General features: G+C 43.1%; 1 protein-coding gene across 3 annotated transcripts in view; it reads left to right on the top strand.

Moving 5' to 3' along the window:
* CFH (complement factor H) overlaps positions 1-24,527 on the top strand; it is an 81,942-nt gene that overhangs the window by 24,911 nt on the left and 32,504 nt on the right. For 2 of the 3 annotated variants that reach the window (XM_058177291.1, XM_058177293.1), the window contains exons 5-10: positions 1,741-1,935; positions 3,283-3,453; positions 14,670-14,843; positions 21,572-21,766; positions 22,182-22,364; positions 23,914-24,099. In XM_058177291.1, coding sequence (XP_058033274.1) covers positions 1,741-1,935; positions 3,283-3,453; positions 14,670-14,843; positions 21,572-21,766; positions 22,182-22,364; positions 23,914-24,099 — 1,104 coding nt within the window. The remainder of the gene's footprint in view (positions 1-1,740; positions 1,936-3,282; positions 3,454-14,669; positions 14,844-21,571; positions 21,767-22,181; positions 22,365-23,913; positions 24,100-24,527) is intronic. The other variant, XM_058177292.1, reaches the window with a different exon arrangement.

Genomic DNA, 24,527 nt, shown 5'->3' on the forward strand with positions numbered 1-24,527 from the left:
TACTTTTGCATTGTATTTTTTTTTCCAAATTTTACTGGTTATTGACCAAACAAAAAGTATCACCATTAGATTAGTTTCATTTCATTTACCATGATTTGGAAATTAAAGTTAGTTTTTTTTTTTTTTTAGTGAAATCTCATTTTGTGCTCCTTTTCAATTTGCAATTCAAGATCTTCTAAATGCACCATTACCAGCTAGGTAATTTAAATCCCTGCATAGCATGGATTAAGTCTACTTGAGAACCCATCTCACCCTGATGCGACTGGGCCCACCCCAATGTCAGCAGAGAGGATATAGTGAGGATTCCATCAGTTAAAGAATTTTGGCTGGTGGGATCAGGAGCCTTCTCTGCCATGGCTCCTGCCTCTGGAACATCTTATCCCCTGAGGTGAAATTGACTCCTCATTATGTTTTGTAAGAGCCTTAAGACCTGACTCTGCCACAGGCTTGGCGAATCAATGGAGGAGCATCATACTGGAGATGTGTCTCCCCCCCCCCCCCGGTGTCTGGCTCCCTTCTTTGCCATCTTGCCATCTTGATTTTATCTATTAATGTTTTTATGTGCTATGTTTTATAGTGGATGATTTTAATGCTTTTCAATGTTTTTATGTTGTAAAAAGCCACCCAGAATCATTGGATATGAGATGGGTGTCAAATAAATTTTATAAGTAAATAAATTCTTCATCCTGTACTTGTCATTTAATTTTTATATCCTAAGTGAAGAAATTTGTGTTTGTGTCTGTGAAAGTTCATTATGTTAGTTTCATACCTTCCCATCTAAATAATTTTAATGCTATGTTTGTATTATGGCATCTCACCCCTTTATCTCCAATTTTTAGTCCTCTATTTATTCATTTATTATGTCATTCAGCCCACATTTAATTAGCTTACATGGATATATCCACTTTGTGAAAATATACAGAGTATATCCAAAATGTATATACTGTATATACAAAATATACAGAGAATATTTTCAAAATTCAAAACCACAAAAAGCTTGATAATTTTTGCTTTAACTCAGAGGTTCCCAATCTTTTTCGCCCGCGGCTCCCCCGGAAATCCGACCTGCAACTGCGCATGCGCACCAGACGCGCCCGCGGCTCCCCGGAAATCCGACCTGCAACTGCGCATGCGCACCAGACGCCCCAGAAATGGCGCATCAGCGCGGACCCAGCAGATATTCGGCGCCCCATGCGATAGCCGGCTCCTGGGGAGCCGCACTCTGTTGGGAATCACTGCTTTAACTAATCTTTTTGTGTATTTTTCTTTAAGGTGTTTCAGTATTAGCATTGGGTATATGAGTGACATAAATTATTTCTTTGCTGATGTCTTTATTGGTTAAATATATTCTACATAAACATTGTTACTATTTCTTCAATAATAATGCACTTCATGGTAATCTATCTCCCATTATTTGCTCAATTACCTAATGTGATACCCAAAGATTTCTATGCTGATTGAGAATATGTCCATTTATCTATTTTAATAGATTTGTATTTTCTAATGATCACAGTAAAATCATTGGTAAATTGACTTTGTTTTTGTTTCATTAAAAACCATTAAATTTGCCATTTTTCTGGAAACTCTACTATACTGTATACTATACTATAACTATGCAGATCACCAGATTTTTAAATATTTATGGTTGGTGATATGTTTCATTTCCTTCCTTGTTTCCTTTTTCCTAAATCTGAAACATTTCTTAATTAGCTTTATATCACAATATTGCTTTATTTGCAGTCAACAAATGTCTTCCAATAACAATACCAAGAAATGTGAGGATTATTCAGGGTGCAAAATCTCAAATGAATGAAGATTTTTTATCTGGTGATCTAGTGATATTTGGATGTTTTGGAAACCTCAAAATAAAGGGATCTAATAAAATTACTTGTACAGCTGATGGCACTTGGAGTGCACCTGTTCCAGAATGTATAGGTAAGTGAGGGGAAGTTAAGTGAACTCTGAGTTTTAGTGATTATTACACTCCTTTGTCATGGTTGGATCACTCTTTGATTGGCTTGGAGTTCTATGGGATGCTCCCCACTACAGAAAGACTGGACCTATTTGGTCTGACTCAGACAACCGATGAACCCCAGTTGGTTCTAAATGGAACTTTCTAAGTGAAATGGGAGAAAAAAGATATCTAGAGTACCACTGGAGGACAACAAGAAGTGAAGCCAAGTGAGTGTGAGTTATTAAGACCTATCTCATGGTGGTAAGAGCAGTCAAGTGTCCATAGTATTCTGTCCTTATTGCACCTAGTTGGTGGTTTTGTTCAAGGCAACCCAGATTTGCCTTAGGAGGATTGTGAGGAATATACTAGGCATATGTTGGATAAATTATTTGGATTCACTCTATACTGCATTCTAACCTTGAGGGAAGCCCCATGGAACTAATTGAGACTTAGTCTAGTTTCATTGTCTGGGAGGAGTTTAAAACTTATTAATCCTGACCATTAGCTTGCCCATCAGTATAATACATCCATATTCCTCCTGGTAGGCTAAGACCTCCTGTCAGGTGAGACATAGTTGGGTTCTGGCAGTAGTAAATTCCTACTTGGGAAAGAAGATGGTCCTTCACTTAAGAAGCCAGCAATGTATTCTTTTCTCAAGAAGCCACTATTAGCTGGACAAATATTGTCTCAAGTATTTATTGAATATTGGTTTATTGAATAAAGGTTATTAAGAACAAGCAATTGCTTCAGAGAACTGTGGAGGAAGTTCTGGACTTTTTCAGTAAGATTTCAGACCTGAGTACATACTTAAAATGGAATTGATCATACCTGTGGTGAGAATAGGATGCAACCATCTTTTCTCGCCTTGTTATTTTAGTGGCTTTTAATCAGGGTAACCTTCTGGGCTGGCTTCAAAGATTGGATTGGGTAGCACCGTGTTGTACTAGTTCTTCTCCTTCCTCTGGGAGAGTTTTAGTCAGCATTCATGGAAGGAGAGGTCTAGCCCACAGATATTGCTTTGCAGGTTGCCTCGGTGCTCAGCCCCCTCCCCACTTCTGTTTAATATTAACATGAAGACACTGGTTGAGGCTGAAGGCATTTCATTTGATTGTGAAATAGTAGATTTATTATTGTTCTTCCCACTGAGGATGAAAAAGGTCACTTATTCTACCTGATTCTACCTGAATCCTATTTGGATGAAAAAATGAGATTAAAGTTACAAAGATATCTCCTCCTTCTTTAATCTTTTTAGTAATACAGCATTTTTAAATTCAAGTGAATAAAGAGGATATTAATGAAAAAAATCTTTTGTTTGTATTTTATGGTAGAAATAACTTGCCAGGCAGACAATATTGAAAATGGAAACATATTATCTCCAAAGGTCATTTATAAGGAAGGTGAGAGAATACGATTCTCCTGTAATGAAGGATACGTATATGTTGACAGACCAGATGCCTTATGTACTGAGACTGGATGGGGTACAAAGCTTCAATGTGAAGGTCAGTATGTTTCTAATGGTCATGGTTGTCTTGAAATATTATACACTTTTTAGTCTTCTTGCTATGCATGCCTAGAATTGCAGCTCCAATCATTCTGACCTGGTTAAAAATCTTGTGGTAAAATAGGGAAAGAAGTCTTTGTTTGTCGTTATTTGATTTCATTTTTATCAGATATACAGAGAGCAAGAATAACAAGCATTGTCTTAGAAAACTCATCCTTCCTTTGTTTAACAAGAAAAAGAACATATTGCCTCAATTTTCCTCTAGAGCTATGGATTATTTACATCATACTGAATTGTTTTCCTAAACTAGCTATGAAAAAAGAGCCACTAAGTCTATAATTTCAACATTTTAATAATTCTTGATTAATTAAAAACTCAGGGTTCATGGCTTCTCAGAACTTGTGGAGCCAAATGGAATATTATACTTCCTTTAATCTTAATTGATCAGACTTAGAAATGTCTTTCTTCAAAGAAGGACTTTATTTTTCTGAAGAGCATCTGAGGCAAACATTTACTTCTGTCTGCAATCTATCATAAATGATATGGCTCGGTAATAAATGTGGGGCCAAATAGGAATGGAAGTTTCATGTAGCATTTCTTGGACAGAGGAACATAATTCATCAAGACTGTTTGTGTCTAAGGCACAAAGTGCAGAATAGAATAGAATAGAATAGAATAGAATAGAATAGAATAGAATAGAATAGAATAGAATAGAATAGAATTTTTTATTGGCCAAGTGTGATTGGACACACAAGGAATTTGTCTTGGTGCATATGCTATCAGTGTACATAAAAGAAAAGATACCTTCATCAAGGTACAGCACTTACAACACTTAATGATAGTCATAGGGTACAAATTTAACACAATGATACAACACTTAATGATAGTCATAGGCTACAAATAAGCAATCAGGAAACAATCAATATCAGTATAAATCGTAAGGATACAAGCAGCAAAGTTACAGTCATAAAGTCATAAGTGGAAGGAGATGGGTGATGGGAACAACGAGAAGATTAATAGTAGTGCAGATTTAGTAAATAGTCTGACAGTGTTGAGGGAATTATTTGTTTAGCATAGTGATGGCATTCGGGAAAAAACTGTTCTTCCTCTTTTTGATTCATGCAGTATACAGGTCCTCAATGGAAGGCAGGTTGGTAGCAATTGTAGCAGTTCTAATTATCCTCTGAAGTCTGTGTCTGTCTTGTTGGGTTGCAGAACCAAATCAGACAGTTATAGAGGTGCAGATGACAGACTCAATAATTCCTCTGTAGAACTGGATCAGCAGCTCCTTGGGCAGTTTGAGCTTTCTGAGTTGGCGCAGAAAGAACATTCTTTGCTGTCCTTTTTTGATGACGTTTTTGATGTTAGCTGTCCATTTGAGATCTTACGATACGGAGGAACCTAGAAATTTAAAGGTTTCTATTGTTGATACTGTGTTGCTAGTCTTGTGAGAGGTGGAAGTATGGAAGGGTTTCTCTTAAAGTCTACCACCATTTCTACGGTTTTGAGTGTGTTCAGTTCCAGATTGTTCCAGTCGCACCACGAAGCCAGTTGTTCAACCTCTCATCTGTATGCGGATTCATCATTGTCTCGAATGAGACAGATCACTGTTGTGTCATCTGCGAACTTCAGTAATTTAACAGATGGATCGTTAGAGATGCAGTCATTGGTATACAGAGAGAAAAGAAGTGGAGAGAGCACACAGCCTTGGGGGGCCCCTGTGCTAATTGTACAGGTATCTGATGTGATTCTGCTTAGCTTCACCTGCTGCTTTCTGTTTGTTAGGACGTTTATGATCCACTTATAAGTGTGTTCCGGTACCTGTAGCTGGTTTAGCTTAGTTAGAAGAGTATTTGGAATAATGGTATTGAATGCTGAACTAAAGTCTACAAAAAGGACCCTTGCGTAGGTCTTTGGAGATTCAAGATGTTGTAGGATGTAGTGCAGAGCCATATTAACAGCATCATCTGTTGATCTATTTGCTCAGTATGCAGATTGCAAGGTGTCTAACAGCAGATCTGTGATGGTTTTCAAGTGGGACAGCACTAGCCTTTCAAAGGTTTTCATGACTACAGATGTTAGAGCAACTGATCTGTAGTCATTCAGTTTCTTGATGGAGGGCTTCTTCGGCATTGGGATGATTGTAGAACATTTAAAGCAAGAAGGAACATAGCACATCTCTAGTGATTTATTGAAGATATGAATGAAGATGGGAGCCAATTGGTCAGCACAGACTTTTAAGCAAGAAAGCATTATCTTGTCTGGGCCTGGAGCTTTTCCTGGCTTTTCCTGGCTTTTGAAAACACTTCCTTTTCTGTGATCACTAGGGATTGTGAACCCAATGGGATGGGGTCAGTTGTAGGAGGCTTGGCTATTGTTAGTGGTCTGAGATGGGGATTGTGGAGATAGGTGGCTGTAGTTTCCTTTCAAACCTGCAGTAAAACACGTTCAGGTCATCTGCCAGTTGCTGATTTCCTTCAGCCTGGGAAGGAGGTTTGCCATAGCTGCTGATATTTTTAAGGGTTTTCCACATGTTTGCTGGTTCATTTGTTGAGAACTGATTCTTTAGCTTTTCAGAGTAGCTTCTTTTTGCTGCTCTGATCTCCGTTTTTAATAAATTTCTGGCCTGATTGTACAGCATATTATCACCTTTTCTGTAGGCCTCCTTTTTGGAATGGCATATCTGCTTAAGTTTAGCTGTGAACCTCTGTGGGGGCCTCTGTGGTTCAGACTGGTAAGACAGTCTGTTATTAACACAGCTGCTTGCAATTACTGCAGGTTCTAGTCCCACCAGGCCCAAGGTTGACTCAGCCTTCCATCCTTTATAAGGTAGGTAAAATGAGGACCCAGATTGTTGGGGGCAATAAGTTGACTTTGTATATAAATATACAAATAGGATGAAGACTATTGCTAACATAGTGTAAGCCGCCTGAGTCTTCGGAGAAGGGCGGGATATAAAATGCAAATAAAAAACACACACAAAAAAAACCATGGTTTGTTGTTACTGTATATTCACAAGTTCCTGGTGGGTACACATAGGTCTTCACAGAAGCTGACATATGATGTTAAAGTCTCTGTGAGTTTAACTAGGTCTGCAGAGGTACTTTCAAAAACATTCCAATCAGTGCAGTCAAGGCAGGCCTATAGCTTTAACATTGCCTCCTCCGTCCAGGTCTTCACTGATTTAATTGTTGGTTTTATGGTTTTAAGTCTTTGCCTGTAAGCAGGTACAAAGTGAATCATGCAACGATCAGAGTGTCCCACAGCTGCTTGTGCTAAGGACCGATAAGCATCTTTTAGTGTTTGTTTCAGACTGAAATAACCTTGTGACTTCAGTATTGGTGGTTCTTACATTTGGGCACTAAGTTCACTCTCTTTTCCCCCCTGGGTATTGTAAAAATGCCATTAATTTTTACAATTCATTAATTTTACATTAATGGTATATTTTAGGAGAAACCCTCTTATACTACCACCTCTTACAATCCTAGATAACACAGTATCAACAGTAGAGACCTTTAAATTTCTAGGTTCTACCATATCGCAAGATCTAAAATGGACAGCTAACATCAAAAACGTCATCAAAAAAGCACAACAAAGAATGTTCTTTCTGCGCCAACTCAGAAAGCTCAAACTGGCCAAGGAGCTGCTGATACAGTTCTACAGAGGAATTATTGAGTCTGTCATCTGCACCTCTGTAACTGTCTGGTTTGGCGCTGCAACCGAACCAGAGAAACACAGATTTCAGAGAATAATTAGAACTGCAGAAAAAACAATTGCTACCAACCTGCCTTCCATTGAGGTCCTGTATACTGCACTAGTCAAAAAGAGGGCTGTGAAAATATTTGCAGATCACTCGCATCCTGGACATAAACTGTTTCAATTCCTACCCTCAAAATGACACTATAGAGCACTGCACACCAGAACAACTAGACACAAGGACATTTTTTCCCCGAACGCCATCACTCTGCTAAACAACTAATTCCCACAACACTGTCAAATTATTTATTAAGACTGCATTACTATTATTCTTCTCTTCCTTACTAGTACCTATTCTTCCCACTTATGGCTATTACCATGTTGCTTGTATCTTTACAATTTATATTGTTTTATTGTTTCCTAGTATGATTTTATTGCTTATTAGTATCCTATGACAATCACTAAGTCAGGGCATGAACGTCGGAGGCATCTACCCAGGAGAAATCAGTCCCGTATCCCTTCCACGCGATCAAATATTGGAAACGACCCTTTAGCCAGCGAGAGTCTCTTACGCTGTGGACTTCGTATTCCTCCGACCCGTCCTCGGCGACAGTGACGGGTGCTGTTGGGCACCGAAGGGGACTCGGTGTGGCCTCAGGAACCAGAAGGGACCGGTGAAAAACGGGGTGGATCCGCATGGATCGTGGCAGGGTCAGTCGGTAGGCTACCGGGTTGATGACTGCCTCGACAGGGAACGGGCCGATGAATCGGTGGTCCAACTTCTTTACCGGCCGGTCGGACGGGAGGTGTTTGGTGGAGAGCCACACCCGGTCTCCAACTGCCAGCGGGGGCGTTGCCCGTCGGGAGCGGTCAGCGGACCGTTTGTAGTCCTCCTTTGCCCGATTCAGCTGCTGACGTACCAACTGTTGGACCGCATGCAATTCCGTCAGGAAGGTCTGCGTTCGGGAACAGGAGAGTCGGTGGTGCCAGAGGAAGAGCGCGGATGGTACCCACATTGGCAAAGAACGGGGTCATCTGAGTAGAGGTGTGCTGAGAGTTGTTAAAAGCAAACTCCGCCAGAGACAGGTAGTCGGCCCAGTTGTCCTGTTGCTGGTTGATGAAGCAACGGAGATACTGTTCCAGTATACCGATGACCTTCTCTGTACCCCCGTCGGTCTCCGGATGGTGCGATGACGACAGACATACCTGCACCTCCAACGCGGCCATCAGGCTCTTCCAGAAGCGGGCTGTGAACTGAACTCCACGGTCCGAAACCACCCTGTCCGGTAGACCATGGAGGCGGAAGATGTGCTGCAGAAAGAGGCGGGCGTTTTGCGGCTGTGGGCAGTCCGCGGCATGGGATGAAGTGTGCCATCTTGGTGAGCATGTCCACCACCACCAGCACCGTGGTGAACCCAGAGGACGGCGGCAGGTCTGTCAGGAAATCCATAGAGATCGCCCCCCAGGGTCTGTCGGGTGTCGGCAAGGGCTGGAGGAGCCCGGGAGGGGCCCCCGTGGCGGTCTTGGCTTGCCGGCACGGTACGCAGGATGTCACGTAGGCATGTATATCATGCCGCACTCGGGGCCACCAAAGGTCCGTGTCACCAGGTGGAGGTCTTGAAGAACCCAAAATGTCCTGCTGCAGGGTTGTCGTGGCACTGGGTCATGACGAGGGCTCGGAGTGGTCCTGTGGGCACATATAATCGCCCGAAACTTGAGTAAGTCCTCCTCCAAGGTCCAAGGAGGCGTGGGGCCCACCTCCGCTCTCCTTTGCTGCGACCAGGCGTCCTGGCGCTGCGCCTCGCACCTGGGCCCGCAAGTCCACTGGCTCCCGTGCTGCGGCCAAGGCTTCTGCCGGCAGCACTGTCCGTGGAGGAAGGGGGTCCTTGGCGCAGAGGTACTCTGGCTTGCGGGACAGGGCATCCGCCCTCCGGTTGTGACCGCTGGGAATGTAGGTCACGCGGAAGTTGAACCGGGCAAAACAACGACCACGGATCTGCCGCTGGTTTAACTTCCGAGCTGTGGTGAGGTGCTCGAGATTCCGATGGTCCGTTCGGACCTCCACCTGATGTCGGGCCCCCTCCAGATGGTGTCGCCAAGCCTCGAATGCAGCCTTGATAGCCAGCAACTCTTTTTCCCAGATAGTGTAGTTGCGCTCGGAAGGGTTGAGTTGCCGGGAGTAGTAAGCGCAGGGAAAAAGTGTGCCACCATTCGCCGGAGCCTGTAGCAGCACCGCTCCCAGAGCCACATTGGACGCGTCCGTTTCCACCACAAAAGGCCGGAGCGGGTCGGGATGCCTCAGGACGGGTTCCGTGACGAAGGCTTTCTTGAGGGCTGTGAATGCTTCTTGCTGCGGGGGACCCCACCGGAATGCAACCTTCTTCCTGAGGAGCTGGGTAAGTGGAGCTGTCAGTGTGGCGAAGCCGGGATGAAGGTCCGGTAGTAGTTGGCGAAGCCCAGTAGGCGCTGAACATCCTTCACCCGACGAGGGCTTCCCAGCTACACAAAGCTTCTACTTTACATGGGTCCATGGCTATGCCCTCGGGCGAGATGATATGCCGAGGAATTCTATGGAAGTCGGAAGAAGACGCATTTCTCCAGCCGCATTGAGTTGTTGCTCCATAGCGTTGCAGAACCAGACTGGCGTGTCGAAGGTGGCTTTCCTGGACCGGGAGTAAATCAGGATGTCGTCGAGGTAGATAACCACGAACCGATCCAACATGTCTCGGAACACGTCGTTCATGAAGTGCTGAAAACGGCGGAGCATTGGTCAACCCAAATGGCATGACAGTGTATTCGTAGTGTCCATATCGGTGCCGAATGCCGTCTTCCATTTCTCCTTCTCGTATCCGCACCAGGTTGTAGGCCCCGGAGATCGAGCTTGGTGAAGATCGTGGCCTCCGCAACCTTTCCAGTAGCTCCGGGATGGCGGCAGGGGTAGCGATTCCGCACCGTAATGGCGTTTAGCCGGCGGTAATCACAGCATAGGCGCAAGTCCCTGTCTTCTTCTTCACAAAGAGGACCGGGGCCGAGAGGGACTTTGAAGGCGGATGAACCCTCGGGCCAGGTTTTTGTCCAGGAAGTCCCTGAGGCGGCCAACTCGGGCTCCGACATGGAATACAGGCGTCCCACAGGCAGTGGTGCGTTGGGCAGAAGGTCCACGGGCAATCGTGGGGCCGATGCGGGGTAGTCGGTCCGCCTCCTTCTCGCTGAACACGTCGGCGAAGTCCGTCAGCTCAGGAGGCAAGGTGATGGCAGCGGTGGGGCGTTCTGGCCGGCACAGGTGTGGCGGATGTGATCGACGCACTGCAGACTCGGGAAAGAGATGGCGTTCGCGACCAGGCCACCTGAGGATCGTGGGTCCGGCCAGGCCAACCCAAGGACCAAGGGAAAATGAAGGTCCGCCGTGACATAAAACTGGATCGCCTCCTCATGGTCCCCAATAGCCAGGCGCAAAGGCTGGGTGGCGAATTTAATGGGGCCGGACACCAGTTCTCGTCCATCAATTGTCTCTACCCGCATCGGAGGGTCCACCGGAACCACGGGGACCGCAAACTGGGTCACAAAGGCCTGGTCCATAAAGTTTGTTGTGGCCCGAGTCCACCAGCGCATGCGCCTGGAGCCCTGTCCGACTGCTCCCCCAACCATCCCCATGTGCCCAGAATCAGATGCCGGGGGGGCCCAGAGTCTACTCCCAAAACATCCAGTGGGGGCTTAGTACGTGCCCGACCTAGGGTTTCCCCGAGGTCGGGCCTGCTCCGTTTCCCGATTGGTCACGCTGTGATTCGGGGACCGGCGTGCGTGCCCCACTTCGCTTTCTGGGGCAAGAAGCGGCGAAGTGGCCGGGCTCCCCACAGTACAGGCACAATCCCCCTTGGCGCCTCCGGTTCCGCTCCTGGGCTGTTAGGCGAGGTCTGGCCGCTCCCAACTCCATGGGCTCTTCCGCAGCGGTTACAAAGCGTGGGGCGACCCTGGGTGCTGGTGGTGCAGGAAGTTGGGGTGCAGATGTCGCGGAGGTCCCGGGGTGCGACGGGACGGTCGCCGTTGCAGACGGGCATCGAGGCGGAGACAAAGGGCACCAAGTTGTCGAGGGTCCGCGGCGCCCACGCGGGCCAGCTCGTCTTGCAATTCCTCTGAGAGTCCCTCCTGAACGCGTCCACCAGCGCTGCATCATTCCAGTCAGAGTCCTGGCACAAAAGACGAAATTCGGCGATGTACTCCTGCAGGGGCGTTTCCTTGACGGAGTTCCTTAAGGCGCCTGGTTGCCGTCAGCATTGAACGGGTCCTCATACATGGTGCGAGGTGCTGCCAAAACGCTGTTGGTCCGCCAGCAGGGGCTGTCCTGGAGCAAGAGGGCGTGGCCCATCGAGCAGCCGAGCCGGAAGAAGGTTAATCACGAAGGCCACCTTAGCCCGGTTGTCTGGGAAATCCTCTGGCCTCATAGCCATGTAGAGCTGGCACTGTCCCAAGAAGGTCGGGAACATCTCAGGCTGCCCAGAAAACTTATCCGCACGGTTATCGGGCACTTGCGGCGAGGAGGAGGTGGGAGGATGGGGGGCTGCAGGCACATTCCTGGCAGCAAGTTGGCCTGCCAAGTGAGCCACTTGCTGCTGGAGCTGTTGATTAGCGCGTGTAGCTGCTCTAACTGCTGCTGTACCTGCTGCTGATCCATCTTTGGTGGAAGATGTTTTAGTCAGGTCTTGGACAAAATGTTCTGTTTCCCTTCCCCCAATACTCCCAGCAAAGAGTCCGTCAGAGGCCTTCCTTTTTTCCTTTTATTTACATAGATACATGTCCTGGCCACGTCTACCCACGGGCCTGCCAAGTTTCTGGAGATAACGAGGAAATTATAGATAAGGCCAGAATTACTCACGAATATATTCTTCCTCCATTAAAACAGTTAGCTCGCAATTCATTAGCTCGCTAACTCATTACTTTGTCCAAGACAAAAACCAGGAAGTCCGCCTCCTATTTATAGTCTCTGCAGATGTCACTGCATGACAATTATGACTTGGCTTTGTCCCAACTCTTCCGCTGCTGCGCACGCCGATCAAGCCTTCGTAATCTTGCGTCCCTCCAAAACTGTTCTTGGGGCGTTGCCAAATCAGAAGAAGGCCCGGGAGAATCAGGCCTTGCCGGCCCCTCCCTTTGAGTGGGTGCCAGGGAGGGAGAGGGCTCAAGAGAAGCAGGGCTTGCCAGGTCTTCTCCCTCATTTTCTGAATCATCCGAGTCCAGGAGTCTGGGTCCAGGAACCTGGGTCACAACACAGGCCTATAGCTTTAACATTGCCTCCTCCGTCCAAGTCTTCACTGATTTAATTGTTGGTTTTGTGGTTTTAAGTCTTTGCCTGTAAGCAGGTACAAAGTGAATCATGCAACGATCAGAGTGTCCCACAGCTGCTTGTGCTAAGGACCGATAAGCATCTTTTAGTGATTGTTTCAGATTGAAATAACCTTGTGACTTCAGTATTGGTGGTTCTTACATTTGGGCACTAAGTTCACTCTCTTTTCCCCCCTGGGTATTGTAAAAATGCCATTAATTTTTACAATACATTAATTTTACATTAATGGTATATTTTAGGAGAAACCCTCTTATACTACCACCTCTTACAATCCTAGATAACACAGTATCAACAGTAGAGACCTTTAAATTTCTAGGTTCTACCATATTGCAAGGTCTAAAATGGACAGCTAACATCAAAAACGTCATCAAAAAAGCACAACAAAGAATGTTCTTTCTGCGCCAACTCAGAAAGCTCAAACTGGCCAAGGAGCTGCTGATACAGTTCTACAGAGGAATTATTGAGTCTGTCATCTGCACCTCTGTAACTGTCTGGTTTGGCGCTGCAACCAAACCAGAGAAACACAGATTTCAGAGAATAATTAGAACTGCAGAAAAAACAATTGCTACCAACCTGCCTTCCATTGAGGTCCTGTATACTGCACTAGTCAAAAAGAGGGCTGTGAAAATATCTACAGACCTCTCACATCCTGGACATAAATTGTTTCAACTTCTACCTTCAAAATGACACTATAGGACACTGCACACCAGAACAACTAGACATAAGGACAGTTTTTTCCCCGAATGCCATCACTCTGCTAAACAACTAATTCCCACAACACTGTCAAATTATTTACTAAGACTGTATTACTATTCTTCTTCTCATCCTTACTAGTACCTATCTCTTCCTACTTATGGCTATAACCATGTTGCTTGTATCTTTACGATTTATATTGTTTTATTGTTTCCTAGTATGATTTGTTTGCTTATTAGTATCCTATGACTATCACTAAGTGTTGTATCTTAAGATTTTGATGAAAACACACACACACACACACACACACACACACACACACACACATATATAATGTACACTGAGAGCATATGCACCAAAGACAAATTCCTTGTGTGTCCAATCATACTTGGCCAATACAGAATTCTATTCTATTCTATTAAGCTAAGCAGCAAAGTGAGAACAGAGCATCAGCTTTAGGGCAAGTATCCTCAATGTGGTCAGTATTAATTTATCAATGGTCAATAAATGGCTGGGTAAATAATTGGTGGATAAATGATGAATCAAAAGTTGGAATTAAGATTGCCAGGAGAAATATCAACAACCTCATATATGCAGATGACACCACTCTAATGGCAGAAAGTAAAGAGGAACTAAAGAGCCTCTTGATGCGGGTGAAGAAGGAGAGTACAAAAGTTGGCTTGAAACTCAACATTAAGAAAACTAAGATCATGGCTTCCAGCCCTCTCAATTCCTGGCAAATAGATGGGGAAGAAATGGAGGTGGCAGATTTTATTTTCCTGGGCTCCAATATCACCACAGATGGGGACTGCAGCCAAGAAATTAAAAGGTGCTTGCTCCTGAGGAGGAAAGCTATGACAAATCTAGATAGCATACTAAAAAGAAGAGAATCACCCTGCCAACAAAAGTGTGAATAGTCAAGGACATGGTTTTCCCAGTTGCAATGTATGGCTGGACTATAAGAAAGACTGAGCACCAAAGAATTGAGGCCTTTGAACTCTGGTGCTGGAGAAGACTCCTACGAGTCCCTTGGACTGCAAGGTGATCAAACTGGTCAGTCCTAGAGGATATCAACCCTGACTGCTCTTTAGAAGGTCAGATCCTGAAGATGAAACTCAAATACTTTGGCCACCTAATGAGAAGGAAGGACACTCTGGAGAAGAGCCTAATTCTGGGAAAGATTGAAGGCAAAAGAAGAACGGGATGACAGAGAATGTGATGGCTGGATGGTGTCACTGAAGCAGTAGGTGTGAGCTTAAATGGACTCCAGAGGATGGTAGAGGACAGGAAGGCCTGGAGGAACGTTGTCCATAGGGTCACGATAGGTCAGACATGACTTTGCAACTAACAACAACAAAATGATGAAAAGACATTTGCAATCAACTAATCTTTCTTCACCTATTGAGAATTTCTCAAGCATCTGGAGATAAATGTTCTTGTTGGTTAAAGATTGACCACCTATTTTTATTCATATTCCTCCATAGAAATTAAGTGTTTCCCTCCAGAAGTGATGAATGGCTACATTCAACCTAGACAAGATCAATATACATACAATGATGAAATTCAGACAATATGTAATGAAGGGTTTGTCTTTGGAGGCCCAGGAAAGGTTTCCAAATGTATTGCAATTGGTTGGAGTCCTCCTCCTTTCTGTAAACGTAAGTAACTTTTTCTATGAAGTTTCTTTCTAGAGCAGAAATTGCTTCATTATTTATAAATAATATTCTTATAATTATGCTAAATGAGGTGAGATAATTATGGTAGTAGGAAAATCGTTTACTATAGCTATTAGTAGTTACAGTATGTTTTCTGTAATTTTTTCATTAAAAAATCCTAAAATCTTTTATAATAATCATAAAATTATTCCACAATAAAATAAGGAAAAACAAGATAAAAATGGAAAAATAGCATGATGCTACAGTATAGAAAACTTGCACCATGCTATCACTAACCAGTAATTCATAAGCTACCTGAAGACTGTAGGGACTCAACTGAATTTTCAGGGGTCTGATTAATTAATGTCCATCTAAAAATTACCTTTTTGACAAACTCTGGAAGGAAGGAAGGTGATTGTTGAAACTCCTGGCCATTTTTCTGCCTAGCAATCTACCAATGGTGCTACTTTGGAACAAAGATTTATTAGTCTTAGTCTAGAAGAAATGCTCGGGTCTCTTTCATTCCAGCTTGCAAGGGAATGCTGCCATAAAGTGTACTTTGAAGTATTACATTTGTGGAATGTACAAAACAACAATGCAGTAGGAAAACTAGGGTATTTCCATGGGATATTGCCAGAGAGGTCAAAGTAACTGCCACGTTACCTGCTCACACCAGGTAAAATTCTTACACTTTTCAGCGATAGGATGACCCTGGGCCATACAGGAGTCAGTGGATCAGGTATTCATGATACTGCCCTTTTCAGGTATATAAACAGCCTGATGCCAGGTCTGTTGTATACGTGACAAAACAAAGTGTAGTCCAGATGTACAGAAAAAAATTCCTTCTATAGTTGGTTAGGTGGCCCATATTGAAAAGGCTGTGGAAGATAGCTAATAGTATCCAAGGAAAAATGAAGATTCCTTGTCTAGTGAAGCATCACAGATAAACTGCATAGCACTTGAAGTATTAGAAGAAATCAGAAAATACCATTTTGATACAGAGTGAGAAATGACAGGCAGAGCTGATTCTTGCAATGGGACAGGGACAGGCTGGGGACAATGCTGTGTATTCATACTCTCAATGATCTATTAGGGGAGGCCGCTTTGCTTCAAGAGAAACAGAAAATGTGGATGAGTCTATAGGCACACATGCAGTGAAATTTTCTAGCACCTGAGCAGACCTACTTTTTTCATGGCACCTGAATAGAATGATTGCAACAAGTGAAATAAAATCATAAGTTGAGGAACTTAACTTTGATTAAATGAGGAATGGAAGGAATGGTACTGAAATGGCAGAACAGAAGGCCTGAACACCGAAAAAGTTTGAACAGTAGTGGCTGAAGGAATGAAATGAATAGTTTTAAAGAAGGAAAGGAAAAGGCAGTAAAAGTTAAAACTGTCTTAATCTAGAAAAATCGAAACACAGGGGTCTCATGTCCTCGCTTGTTTACAAATACTTGAGAAACACAATGAGTACACTCCAGGCTCTATAAAGGTTGTCAAAAGCCACAAAGTATCTAAACATTCTTAAAATCTGTGTTGTCCAAACACAGTCAATACTGACTTATCCAAAAGTGAAATTAAGTAGGGATCTGGGTATTCTTTGCAATTCTGATGCCAAAACAGATTTGTATAAAATTGAACATTAAAAAAAAAATCCTTAAGGCGAAACAATGAAAGAAAAAATAAGTTAGCCAGAAGGTGGCCAGTAATTAAGCTCAAGCAGCACCTTCCTAAAATGCTCCAAGTTTCCTGCATAACTATTATTATTATTATTATTATTATTATTATTATTATTATTATTATTATTATTATTATTATTATTATTATTATTATTATTATTATTATTTTATTAGATTTATAAACCGCCCTTCTCCCGAAGGACTCAGGGCGGTGTACAGCCAGAGTAAAAAGAAACAATATACAGTTAAAATAAAATTAAAAAACTTATTATACAGTGTGGCCGAAATTAAAATAGTTAAGAATCTAAAAACCCCAATTAAAACCAGAGAGAAATTTAGAATTTAAAACTAACAATTTAAGAAAGCCCCGCACGAACAAACAGATATGTTTTCAGTTTGCGGCGAAAAGTCCGAAGGTCAGGTATTTGACGTAAACCAGGGGGGAGTTCATTCCAAAGAGTGGGGGCCCCCACAGAGAAGGATCTTCCTCTGGGGGCCGCCAGCCAACATTGTCTGGCGGACGGCACCCTGAGAAGGCCCTCTCTGTGCGAGCGTACGGGTCGGTGGGAGGCATGAGGTAAGAGAAGGCGGTCCCGTGAGTACCCAGGTCCCAAGCCATGGAGCGCTTTAAAGGTGGTTACCAGAACCTTGAAATGCACCCGAAAGGCAACAGGAAGCCAGTGCAGTCTACGCAGGAGAGGTGTCACATGGGAGCTACGTGTGACTCCCTCTATCACCCACGCAGCTGCATTCTGGACCAACTGAAGCCTCCGAGTGCATCTCAAGGGGAGCCCCATGTAGAGAGCATTGCAATAATCCAGGCGGGAGGTAACAAGAGCATGAGTGACTGTGCATAGGGCATCCCGATCAAGGAAGGGGCGCAACTGGCGAACCAGGCGAACCTGGTGAAAGGCTGTCCTGGAGACGGCCGCCAAATGATCTTCAAACGACAGCCATGCATCCAGGAGAACACCCAAGTTGCGCACTCCCTCCTTTGGGGCCAATAACTCGCCCCCAACAGTCAGCTGCAGCTGCAGCTGACTGTATCGGGGTGCCGGCATCCACAGCCACTCCGTCTTGGAGGGATTGAGCTTGAGCCTGTTCCTCCCCATCCAGACCCGTACGGCTTCCAAACACCGGGACAACACTTCGACAGCTTCGTTGGGGTGGCCCGGGGTGGAAAAGTACAGCTGAGTATCATCAGCGTACAGTTGATATCTCACCCCAAAGCCACTGATGATCTCACCCAACGGCTTCATATAGATGTTGAACAGGAGGGGCGAGAGAATCGACCCCTGTGGCACCCCACAAGTGAGGTGTCTCGCGGTCGACCTCTGCCCCCCTGTCAACACCGTCTGCGACCGGTCGGAGAGATAGGAGGAGAACCACCGATAAACGGTGCCTCCCACTCCCAACCCCTCCAACCGGCGCAGCAGGATACCATGGTCGATGGTATCGAAAGCCGCTGAGAGGTCTAATAGGACCAGGGCAGAGGAATAACCCCTGTCTCTGGCCCTCCAGAGATCATCCACCAACGCGACCAAAGCTGTCTCTGTGCTGTATCCGGGTCGGAAACCGGACTGGAACGCGTCTAGATAGACGGCTTCATCCAGGTACTGGGGTAGCTGCCATGCCACAGCACTCTCTACAACCTTTGCAGTGAAGCGAAGGTTGGAGACCAGACGGTAATTTCCTAAAATAGCTGGGTCCAGGGAAGGCTTCTTGAGGAGGGGTCTCACCACTGCCTCCTTCAAGGCAGCAGGGAAAACTCCCTCCAACAAAGAAGCGTTAGTAATCCCCTGGAGCCAGCCTCGTGTCACTTCCCGGGAGGCCAGCACCAACCAGGAAGGGCACGGGTCCAGTAAACATGTCGTAGTATGCAGCCTCCCCAGCAACCTGTCCACGTCCTCGAGAGTCACAGGATCAAACTCATCCCAAATAACCTCCACAAGACGCGACTCCGCCCTCCCACCTGGATCATCCCAATTTCGGTCCAAGCCGTCCCGGAGCTGAACGATTTTGTCGTATAGATAACCACTAAACTCCTCGGCACGGCCCTGCAACGGGTCATCCCGCACCTCCTGATGCAGGAGGGAGCGGGCCACCCGAAACAGGGCGGCCGGGCGGTTATCTGCCGACGCAATGAGGGTGGAAGCGTAGGAGCGCCTCGCCTCCCTCATTGCCACTAGGTAGGTCCTAGAATAGGATCTAACTAGTGTTCGGTCAGTTCGGTCAACTACTACTGAACACAAAATCTATAACTCAAAGGAATTTGCATGTCTTCTCAAAACAAAGAATTCTAAATCACAATGAGATATGACATCTAGTATTATGGTAATATCATTATCTGAGTCTTCAGAAAAAGATACTCTGAAGTTTTTTGGTGAGGTATTTTTTGGTTCTGCTTAAATTTCTATCCTGCTTCAGTATCCAGTTATTGAATCAAGGTCACCAAATTGTTTCATGGGGGGAAAATGGGGAATGTAAATCTTTCTAGTCCTAGCCTGTAGATGTAGCCACTATAGTGTACTATGAGAGGTCCCTCAAATGACTGGAAGATTTTGGTGGGGGAAAATAAACCTCCAGAGGAAAGATCAGGCTCTGGACAAACCAGAAATTCTGACGTTCTCTCTGTTGAAAATCTCCTCAAAGATATTAGTGAGGTTTATGATCAGAGATCATAAGACACTTATTAAAATTAGATCTTGCGAAGCTGCCTGAGGTATTCATAAAGCTGAACTTAAACATTGTGTCCCCCTAACTTCTACAGTGATTTTGAAACAATTCAGCATTATCCCAAAAATGGACCTCTAAATTCAAATACCTTCCTGGCTAGACATTCTACCTCTTTCAATATAAATCTGAATCAAATCATCTTCTGTTTCAATGTTCCTGGAGTTTTCTTGAGAGGCTGCTGGGAAGATAGAAGTTCTTCTCCCAAACTGCATCCAAGTGCCACTTTTTTTTCTTAAAACACCTAACTCTTTCCCCTGTCCAGCAGGAACTGAGGGGTGGGCAGAGAAATTCAATATGCGACCAAAGTCATATCTAATGGATTGTGAATTGTATTTCAGAGGCTGTAATCTGCTATTCAATCTATAGTAACAATGTGACATAGAACTACTTTAACTATCATTAGATGCACATGTTTCAGGATCTTAAGCTTGGAACTGGAAAGAGAAGAAAGGAGGAAAGGCTTAGGGAAAAAGCTGCACAAATTTTCTTGATATCAAAGTATTTTTTTTTACTGGAAAGAATCATTTATTAAAATATTAGCTGAGGAAAGCATTTCCTTTTAGGACCAAAGCAATATATTTAGTCCTCAGCTCGTTATTGATGCAAACCTTGTTAAAAGTTCCTTGGTGATGAATATTATCAGAACTCTTGATCATTTAGTATTGTGGGATTCAGCAGACCAATCAAAACGTTGTTGTATGAATGAACTGTTTGAATATATCAAAAACCTAATCCCTCTGGAAAACATGAAAACCACACTTGTGCAAGTTTCATCAAAAGCAATACCTGTAGGCATCAGCTGAATGTGTTCCTAGGAAGGGATTTGATGCCTATATACCAGCGGTTCTCAACCTGTGGGTCGGGACCCCATTGGGGGTCGAATGACGATTTGCCAGGGGTCGCCTAAGACCATCAGAAATATGGGAAGTATACTTGCGAGTCGAAGAATCGCGCTCCAATGGTTGACTCCACAAGCTAGCTGCAGGCTCTTCAAATCACTAGCCGGATTCGTCTTCAGGCGCGATGAATTAAAAAAGAGAGAAATCTTTGCTCTGATGTCTCCCTCTCAAGCCAGCTGCAATCACTCCCAATTGCTAGCCTAATCTGGCTTCAGGCGCGATAAACTTAATAGGGGAGGAGTCTCCGCTTTAATACCTCCGTCCTCAAGGCAATCGCAAGCAGTTCAGATCGCTAGCCAATACAGCTTCAGGCGCGATAAATTCAAAACAAAAATAATTTTACGGTTGGGGTCGCCACATCGTGGGGAATTGTATTAAAGGGGTCGCAGCACTATAAAGGTTGAGAACCACTGCTATATACCCTTCTACTGTAATTATTCACCACTACTAATCACTAGTTAGTAGTGGCAAAACATTTCAAAAACAAAGAGGTACAATTTTAAACTAGAGTGCAGCTAATCATGAAAGACAGATCAGGTGAAGAGAAGCTTAGAGGTTTAATTTTAGGAATCTTAATGATGCTAGGCCCAAGATTACTGAGGAGAAGCCATTTATGCAGGAAAGCACAGAAAATCATGCACATTGTGATGAAGTCACAATGCGGAAGCATTGCAGATCGCTTGCAAGGAAAGAATTGTTACTTTACCTCTGTCTCCAGGAGGATTTTTATTTTACAAAAAGCTTTAAAAATTTACTTCTTTCTTACTTCTCACTAAATACTTCTCATTAAATATATACCCTAGAGCCAGTTTGTTACAATTGTGAAGGTGCCAATCTTGAAACAAGAAGACTATGAGTTGTAGTCCCATCTTAGGTATGAAAGCCAATGGTTAATATGGGGCCGGTCTCTCAGCCCAATTCACCTCACAGAGTGCTTGTGGTAGAGAAAACAGAAGGTAGAAATATAGCTATGTTTGCTGCCTTGACTCATTTATGAAAGGCAGGATAAAAATATAATAATAACAATAACAGCAAGAATCATAATGCTTGAATAAATTCCTGTGCAGTGATAAAACAGGAAGGTAGAAAGAAGTTCAGACCCATTTTACAGTATAAGATTGAAGATGTCAAATCAACATTATTCCATTCACCCCCACAGCCCTCACAGCAGAAGAAATAAGGGCCTTTTATTACCCCATCGCACACTGTCACTCTCTGTTCTCTCTTTAGATCCAAGGCAGAAATCCAGATCAGATTCTGATATTGCATTAGAGCAAACAGTAGCAGGTTCATCTCTGATACCAGCACAGAGTAAAGCAAAGCAAAGCAAAGCAAAGCAAAACAAAGCAAAACAAAGCAAAGGAACTGATAGAATATTCTGATATTTTACTTTTTTTCGATCCCTTTTCTTCAGGAAAGGGCTGTGACTATATCCGTATAGAAAATGGAAGAATGGAAAATCATTATGAATATTACAGACCATTTCCAAAATGGCAAGGAGAAACAATTCGGTTTTCTTGTTATCATGGTTTTCTGCCTAAAAGCAAGGAAATATGGCAAACAGCGACATGCAACAATTCCCGCTTTGAACCAGAACCAAAGTGTTTTAGTAAGTAATTCTTCCCCTTTGCAATAGATATTGCCAAGTATAAACAAAACAGGCCAGGGAGATGCTATCCTGACCTTGCTTTAACCTTAAAGAAGTAACATCCTACAGAGATTTCAGCCTTTTCTTGGGTTGTTCTGCCTGCTAGGGTGATGCTTCCATTCCTGTCTCTTCTCAAAGGATCCTAAAGGTTGTTTTGGAGCCTACAGTTTGCAAAAAAAAGTGTAATAAAAGCTTAAAGGAGAGAGGTAAAAGCTGAGTCTTTTATAAAATATAAACAGAAAAATAGGGTTCTTCCTCATCAGCTTCCTCATTTCTTTACACCTTGCCTTCTCTGTGAATTAGATATCATGCATAGTATGAATTGCCTTCCAAGAACCATCAATGATGAAACCAAGTTGCTCTTTTTTGCTTTTAGAAATGTGTGATCCTTCTTTACGTTTTCATTATGGTTACTTCATTACTTATTACTGGCACACGTACATAGAAGGTGACGAAATTACATTTGCTTGTGCTCAGGGATTTTCTCCTGCAAACCAGCAATCAACAGTTACATGCACCAAAAATGGATGGTCACCTGCTCCAAGTTGTATCCCGGCAGGTAAGCCTTAGGAATGTCAGCTAAAATTGCCTGACCTGAAATTGCTTATCATGCTGTATGCATGTCTTTCTGTGTGTATGATAAAGTTTGTTAACAATTAAAAATTGTTTTCGTTATATTTATTATTTTTAAAGAGAGAGTGATGTGTTTTGATGTGCAAAGGTGAAGATCTGAGGCCCAGCATCAATTGTATTGGGCAGTGTACAAATATAAAAATAAATGAATGGATAAATGGCAATTATTTAAATAAAGAAAAATAAAGAAAAGGATAGTAAACATCAAAATTACATGATAATACCTTTTAATATATATTTTGCAACTAAAACAATTCACTGCATCTAACACATTTTTAAAACTTCAATGTGTGTGTGTGTGTGTGTGTGTGTGTGTATGTGTGTGTAAATGATAGCATTTGCATAAAAAGAATTAGGTCTGTGTTCCAAATAGTTTCACAATTGTACAATCTGCAGAAGTTTTAACATATGGTACCGTCCTCTAATTGTTGTCAGTGAAGTTGTATTGTGTCTAAAGATTGGATCATGGCAACTGTTAATCTTGAGACATTTAGTTGTTCATCCAAGCAACATCATTAAGTCAAAGAAAAATTAGTTAGGCAGAGAGAGGCATTGTAATGTAATAACTTCAGGGGTTTCTCCATAAAATGCATTGCAATATGTCAATGAAGACTCAAATCATCCAGGCCAATGTTGTCTAAATGTTTGGCCTTCCTTTTTCCATTAGTAGTGTAAATCTTTAGACACTTTTGGCCTGGGTGATTGAGTTTTCATTGACAATGAAGCTGTAACACAGCATTCCACTAATTTACATAACTTGTTCTTCTGCTCACACAAATGTTGCAATGTATCATGTTATTACTATTACTGTATGTGTCACTATGCATAGCCAAAATATATCCTCGAAAACCCCAGTCCATATGTGGGTTGCTTTGAGATGGGGCAATGTAACCCCATCTAGAATAGAATATAGTGCTGGAGTTTTCAAAACTCTCAACATCCCCATCTTTCCTGGATTCTGCTACAATTTATTATTCTTCATTTATCCTTTCATAGCAATTTCAAGAGATCTTGTAGATTAATAAGTTTGGATGCCAACAGCATCTTAAAAGGATTAAACTCCAAAGGATTTGGACCAGAATTCAAAACACAAGTGAGACTCTTCAGCCCATGATCCACATCTAGGAATTCCAATACAGACTCAGATCAGGCCACTAAAATATGGAATGCATATAGCTTATATGGCAGTACGATTTATTTTATATAATTAAAGGGCAAATTGGATGTCTTAAGTTTCTATAGGAAAGACAGCCATGAATCTGCCTAACCAGATACATTAATTTCCCCATTCAATCTGCCTGTGGATTTTCCAACGTGTTGTATATAGCTTTTCTTAGCAGCCTCTTAACCCATTTATTCATGATTTTGCAAAGAGGCAATCTTCCTCTGGCTCCACTAGTTTCCCAGGCATTTTATAAAGAGTTCACATTTTATAAACAGAAGAATTCACATTTTATACTTCCTTTTTCCATTAGCAGTTGAACCCACCTGTAAGAATGTTTATCTATCCCATGGGAATTTTGAATCGCAGCAACAGAGTTTTCAGATCAATGCTAAAGCAAAATATAATTGTTATGATGGCTATACAACATCAAAAGGAGAGACTGAGGCCGAGACACAGTGCCTTACAAAAGGCTGGAGCCCAAAGCCAGAATGTATCAGTAAGTAAATACAATTCCATTGGAAGATAGATTGAAACTGACTGGCAAAGACAAAGGTATGGGAGTCTTATAGATAGAATAGAATAGAATTTTTTATTGGCCAAGTGTGATTGGACACACAAGGAATTTGTCTTGGTGCATATGCTCTCAGTGTACATAAAAGAAAAGATACGTTCATCAAGGTACAACATTTACAACACAATTGATGATCAATATATCAATATAAATCAATATAAATATAATTATTCAGTGAAGAATAGACTGATATCATAAAAATCTGTAAATGTATCTCTTCAAGAAGTCTAACTATAGGCTTATAGTATAAAATTATTGTTTTTGTTCATGATTTGAAAAAAATAACTTGCAACCTAAATATGTGAACACTTTTATTGTAAACATACAATTTGCATTTTATTTCCTGTCCTCCC

Source organism: Ahaetulla prasina, chromosome 3 (genome assembly GCF_028640845.1).
Source record: "Ahaetulla prasina isolate Xishuangbanna chromosome 3, ASM2864084v1, whole genome shotgun sequence".
NCBI lineage: Eukaryota > Metazoa > Chordata > Lepidosauria > Squamata > Colubridae > Ahaetulla > Ahaetulla prasina.